Source organism: Austrofundulus limnaeus, unplaced genomic scaffold, assembly GCF_001266775.1.
Source record: "Austrofundulus limnaeus strain Quisiro unplaced genomic scaffold, Austrofundulus_limnaeus-1.0 Scaffold217, whole genome shotgun sequence".
NCBI lineage: Eukaryota > Metazoa > Chordata > Actinopteri > Cyprinodontiformes > Rivulidae > Austrofundulus > Austrofundulus limnaeus.
The window spans coordinates 933,376-940,211 of NW_013952619.1; the positions used below are offsets into that span (position 1 = coordinate 933,376).

Sequence of the window (6,836 nt, forward strand, 5' to 3'; positions counted from 1 at the left end):
TCCTGGCACTTAACAGCATAAACAACATTGCTGTTTGTGCCGGGGCACCAGATCTTTGGGGTGAACCAGCCTTTGCCATAATGTGTTAGCCATGTCATGTGAATATCAGTCACACGGAGGCAGGGCTTAAAAGCCTGAATTTTGCCTGAAACTCTCAGACTGAAGAAGTCTCTTGGAGAAGAGACGAAACATTTAATTAGAGAAGAACCCGTCCAGAAGACCTATATGATTTTTTTCTTTTTTTACACAACAAAATGCATTTGATGTCTAAAGAGCGGATTTTGCATGATATGTCCCCTTTAATAACAGACAAATTAAAGAAAACGGCCTCCTTTTATTCTGCTCCGTCACTTTGGAATTCATCGCAGCAAAAACTGAAATGGTTCACTTTGATCACACTGTGACATTTRAAATACATCTTGAAAAAAATCATTTTAAACCTGCTCTTCCTCTTAGGTTGTTTATTTTTACTCTGCTTTCCATTAAATGTTAACATGATGTTTTATGATCTTTGTGTAACTCAGTGTTTCCCAAATTTGGGGTCGGGACCCAAGGTGGGTTCCCGAAACATCAAGATGGGGTCCTGAAAATATTTTCAGAATTAATTACATTTTTGCCTTAGTTGTTACAAAGGAGTGAGGTTAGTGTATTTAAAATGGATAAATGTAGTATTAAACAAATATTGTTACTATGCCCATGTTTAGTTGACCTGATACAAATGTTTATCATCCAAAAATAGTTGTAGGCTCAGGTCTCTGCTACTGTTATTTTGTGGGTCAAAAGCTGAAAAGTTTGGGAACCAGTGCACTTTGGTTCCCAAAGWTGGGCTTGGGACCCAATTATGGGTCATGAAGCACCTTGGATAATCTCCAGAAATCAATTTAAAGGGTAATAAAATAATTGCTTATGTAATATTTTCCCTATAACTATGACAAAAACACAAAATAAGTATAAATAAGTATTTGTATTTTCATACAAGCTGTTTAGATTGTCAAAAAGCCTGTGTTTTTAGAGTTAACGAAGTTCATGTACTCAGACCAGTAATATTTGGGGTCACAAGTTTTTGCCATGGATATTTTGTGGGTCAGAAGGCAAAACATTTGGGAACCACTGGGTTTGGTACTGGTTTTCTTGTAAGTCAGACTACATGTCTCAATTTGATTACCTGCCTAAATAAAAATAAAGAAGTAAAAGTAAAATCAAATAATTGCCTGACCTCTTTTTTAATTAACATAAAAAACAGTTTGATTCTCTTTTCTATATTTTAGTAAAAACGGCACAAGTATAACTCAGTTATGTAATTCTTTACAGAAACTATTCACAAACGGGGGAAAATGTGACAAGTAAAGTGTTGCTGCAGCACTGGCAGCTTTTTTTTGTGTGTGTGCTTGCAACTGTCATGGATGACTATTTATTTATTTATTCTGGGGGAAAATAAATTGCAAGTTGTGACTTCTTACACAACAGTGGTGGGTGACAAATGCCAAAGTCTTGCAAGAGGTTGGTAACAAATATAGAATTCATTTTGCACAGCGATAAAACTGCCTAAAATCGCAGTTTGACCTGAAAAAGTTTTAACTAAAATRTAATTACKGGACTAACACAAGCAAAGAGTTTTTAAAAGGATGTTATAAAAWWTAGCAATATATCAAATACAATYTTTAAAAGTAAAGGTTTAAAGTAAATGAACAGCAATGATAAAAGGGAATGAAAACATTTTCTCACCGCTCTCGTGGAATGCGGACTTGGGGTTGTCGGTGACATCTTTTACTGAGACTGAAGAGCTTGAAGATGACTCTCTGGGCTCGTTTGGARAGGATGTGCATACTGTTCTCCAGCTGCTCATATCGCCACTGAAACAGGCTGTCCAAGGACCACAAGTGTTGGATCGTTGACACGTTCAAAAAGTYGCTCTGGGGCAGCCTGGCATAGAAGGCCTTGAATTCTTCTGTAATCGCAGAGAAAGACTTATTTAGCATCAGGGTCGGCCTCATCAGAGGAACTCTCAGAACATCCCGTTCAAAGTGGGAAACAGCAGAGCGGGCTATTTGAACGGATTGAAAGAATAAAGCAGGTTATTCAAATTGATTTGATGGTTTTTTTTTTTATCAGATGGTCAGCCATTCAGATTTCTAAGTTTTTAAATCAGAAAGTTTTTCACTAAAGTAAATTCTGAAAGAAGCAAAAGACTTAGACACTAACCTTAAAGATAAAGTTAGAAAAAAATTCAATCAYTAAAATAAAAACAGCATGTGTAACAATATAGTTTATCTGAACTACAAACATGTAGTATTAGAACAGCAAACATCACATCCATGTTTTTTTTCCAAGTCCTTTTTATCTGTTTTCAGGGAATCTTGCATAAACATGTGTTTGTTGGTTTGTTTATCGTCTGGAAACCAAAGTTACACACCAGGGCTGGGAAACTGGGACAAGACAGAAGACACCCGAGTTCGCTGTGTGAGCTGTTACAATTTGCATCTGCACGGATACAAAACTTTGAAATGAAGTCTCTGAAACTGATGTTTCTGTCTTGTGTGTACAACATGCCATGGTTTAAAGCAGGGGTTTTCAAACTGTGGGGCGCACCTCCACTAGGGGTCGACAGTGGTTTTTAAAGGGGGGGTGGGGGTGACGTAAATCAGGAAGTTAAAAAATTATTTGTTCACACTGCTGGTCTTAGATTTGATTTTTTTTGCTTGGATATCTTATCCTTTAGACTTAAGTATGACCACTAGGTGGCACAGTTGGGACAGTCTGAAGCCATTCTATGGGACTGATAACCTGCTAGATGGCACAGTTGGGACAGTCTGAAGCCATTCTATGGGACTGATAACGGCTAATAACGTCCATTTAATGGATGATAACATCCGAAGCAGGTGCCGTTTCGGATGTTATCATCCATTAAATGGACGTTATTAGCCGTTATCAGTCCCATAGAATGACTTCAGACTGTCCCAACAGTGCCCCTAAGTGGGTTATCAGTGCCATATACACTGGAAAGCAAAAATCTGCTACCGCCGGTATCCAGTCTACTTTATCGTAGCCCATTTTAATTTCTCTAAAATTAACCTTAGTGGCTTTATGCCTCATATTAACCAGCTGACAGTCTGAAGCCATTCTATGGGACTGATAATGGCTAATAACATCCATTTAATGGATGATAACATCCGAAGCAGGTGCCAGAGACAACCTGTTTTGAGCAAAGGAAGTTGTCACACGGAGCGGGCTTTGTTTGAAGAAGTAGCCACACAGGCTACATTTGTTAGCTTGTGTGATTCTTGTGTTCTTGTATAATCACAATTGATTAAATTATCATCTGACCTGCTTGTTAGGTACAGCGTTCACATTTAATCTGGCCTCTTGATGGATTTTGCAGCGCAGCTTTTTATTTTTGGAGCAGAACACTGAGCTTAAGATGAAATAAAACATAGAATATCAATTCCAACACATTAGTATCAACACGGTCCAATGCTAATTTAGCATCATCTGTTGCTGTACATTTTCAGTCATCCAGGATGTGAAATGAAAAGAAGGACGAAAAAACTGTTGTATGTTTGCTATCTCAGGAGTGGTTTACGCTTGTATATTTAAAAAAAACCTGCTTTAAAGTAGAGATTCTTAACCTGTGGTCCACGAGCGCCACCTTGAGGGCCTCAAAAGAACAACAGTTTTTAACTTCGGGCCGCAGAGGGCCACGGGACTGCATTGAATTTGAATAAGGTGCAATACACTTTCGCACCACTAGTAGCAGTAGTGTGCCACTCAGATGTTTAACAACTTTTTTAATATGTAGAGGAAGAACCTTAAAAACCTGCTGAGAATGGAAACCTATTTTAATGAAAAGTAGAAGCAAAAATGAAGGTAACTCATCAAAAAATGCCCAAGTTTTTCGACTAAAGTACAGCTTCTGTTTTTACCATGTAATATTTTAAAAGTTCAAAACATTATCACAGTTGCTAATACAACTATATTTTAATTTGCACTTTAAATTAATTTTTGTAGTTTATTTTTAAAAAATTTTGAACGTATTTTAAAGAAATTTTAAACTTGTCAAAAAGCTATTGTTATTGTTTGTCACTATTATTAAGAGCAGCTTCTGGTTGCAAAAGTTTAAAAAGGCTATATTTTCATTTGTACTTAATCAAATTTATTTTTACATTTTTTTAAAATTTGAAACATTAAACATTTTAATTTATTTAATGCCCACAATTTTATTTTTTGAATTGTCTATTTTTGTTATTGTTTGTGTGTATATATATATATATATAACATTTTTAATTTATTTATTTAATGCCCACAATTTTATTTTTTGAATTGTCTATTTTTGTTATTGCTTATGTTAAAAAATAAATATTTTTGTGCTGATAAGCCAGAGGGATCTGTTGACTGACCTTTGTATTTGTTCAAATGATTGTTATGGGCAGCTTACAATATAATTTTTTTGTCACAATCATGTCTTGTCATTATTTGATAGAAGTTTTACTTTTAAACTGTAAGTGAATTTAATTTAGTTATGTTAGTTAGGATAGTTTAGTAGGGTGCAACGATACAGGAAATTCACGGTTCGGTTCGATACTTTAGTCACACGGTTCGATATTTTTTCAATACAAAACAGAGAAATGTCCATGCCCCTTTTAACTTGTAATTTATTTATATTATGAACATTTGTTTAACCTCAAAAGTACAGCTTTTAAATTAAATGTTGCTGAAACAGCAAGTTTCTCAGTGGATCTGCACTCAAAAATACAGCCTAGGTGGAGTAGTCGAACACAGATCCACTGATCCTTTAACACAGAGCATCTTCATTTGACAAGTTGATAAAGTAAAATTTTAAAATCTGTATTGTTCGATACGGTTCGATACAGTTCAATACGGGTACATGTATTGTTGCACCCCTATAGTTTAGTTACGATGTAAATACAAAAAATAAATAAATAAACCAAGATTTAGATTTAGAATAATTATCATTTTGATCCATACATTGGTAATGTCTGACTGGGCCTTGTGCCACTTTATGTTCAACAAATTGAGCCCCGAGGTCAAAAAGGTTAAGAACCCCTGCTTTAAAGCATTTATTTCCACATTTTAAATCATAGAGCAGGTTTTACACTGGTATTGCTCAAGTGGCACAATCATCTATAAACATATATAAATATATAAAGATCACCTTTCAACCAACATATATGCACATATGAGGAGTCCCTATAAAACAAATAACTCACTGCAGTATGACTGCAAGACTTGAAACACTTTGTAACAACCCTGACACACTAGGAAGCTCATCAATACACCAATATATCTTCACAAAAACCCTTTTTGCTGCTGCATGAAGGTTGTAAATACCATATATTGGCAGTTTAACAATAAAACCCACCATAGCCCTGACCTCTCTCTCATTTAATGGTAAAACTAGCTTGCATCTTCTGCTGATAAAGCAGTAAGTTGCGACTTGCTGAAGGACACATTTATGACGCTTTCGGGTGTCTGTAGTCCAGACACATTCCTGGCCTTGCTTCACATCCAGCAATTAAAACATAAACTTTGAAGGTAATTGCTCTCGGTAATAATTCAGGATAATGCAAATCTGAAAAGTTGGGCAAAAGAGAGACATCCATTTCAGTTTCACCTGAGTAATAATCACCAAGTCAGTGTGACCGAGTGCAGCAATAATAGCTAAACATTGTGCTAAGAGCTTCCATTCAACCTCTGTTTCCCTGGTGATATGAAAAGCTGGACCGGCAATAAATGGGTTTTATAGGTGATTAATCTGCTCCGGACTTATTGTAGCTTGAGCTGAAAGGGTTTATTTTTTTTCTGTTCCTTTTCTTTTAAATCCAGTTATGTTATGTTGTTAATTTGCTTTATGCAGATAGTGAGCTTGAATCCACTACTCTAACTTCGCTGTTACAGATAAACAACAAATCATAGAGTAAGGAGATATATACATATTGGTTTCGCAATCCGGTTTAATGGTCCAGATAAAAGACGTGAATTCATCTCAACCCTCTCTCATATAACTGATTTATACGTCGAAGTTTGATTTTCCTGCATTGAGGAAAGAAAAAAAATCATTACATTTTTACAAGTCTTCCTCACCTGATTCCTCAAATTCTTTATAGAGCATCCCCCACGTCTCCGTGATCCGCTCCAAACTCTCCTCCATGGCTTGGATGTCCATGTAAGGGCAGTTGCACTCCGGGAACTTGGGGTCACAGTTGCACCAGCAGTCATTGTCTTTGCAGACAAACTCGCCTTCTCCATTGCAGGCTATGTAGCTCAGCGCAGCCTGCACGAAACTTTCCCTCAAGTAGTCTGGGAGGATCACTTGCAAGCCTGTAAAATCAAGCTGGGCTTTAACACCGTCATCAAAATGTGCACTTAGGGAGTGACGGTGAGGGAATGGAGGCAATATATCGTTGACTGGGCAGAGAACGTACTTAATAAAATCTATAAATCGTTGTGTTTGTATGCCTAACAGTTACGGCTGTTTTCTTTATGTACTCAAACTTTGAGATGAAAAACATACTGTGAATTACAGGAAAAAAAGTGTCTACACAAACCTTGCAGCTGGACTTTGTTTTCAGGGCTCTGAACAAGCACAGAGCTAACCGAGTCGAGGTTATCATAGTTACTACACCCAAGAGGTCCAGTTCGGGTCTCAGTCACCTGGGAGACAACAAAAATAATAATATTTAGAAAATGTTCACTGTATCCATTCTAAGAAAGAAAGTGCAAAGKTTTAAGCTAAACAGTATCTGATAAGTGTCCTGATGCATCTCAGTAATCCAGGTAGAAAAAAAAATCAAAAAGAAAAAAATAAGTAGGTCCTCTGG

The 6,836-nt window shown here is 36.5% G+C and overlaps 1 protein-coding gene across 1 annotated transcript in view; it reads right to left on the reverse strand.

Moving 5' to 3' along the window:
- The window catches only part of LOC106525209 (BMP/retinoic acid-inducible neural-specific protein 3), a gene marked incomplete at its 5' end in the record, with an annotated part of 21,005 nt that extends 14,336 nt beyond the window's left edge, over positions 1 to 6,669 (reverse strand). Inside the window, 3 exon segments of the mRNA XM_014019362.1 lie at positions 1,726 to 1,948; positions 6,100 to 6,336; positions 6,564 to 6,669. Of these exon segments, the coding sequence (XP_013874816.1) occupies positions 1,726 to 1,948; positions 6,100 to 6,336; positions 6,564 to 6,669 (566 nt within the window).
- Between the last annotated feature and the right edge of the window lie 167 nt (positions 6,670 to 6,836).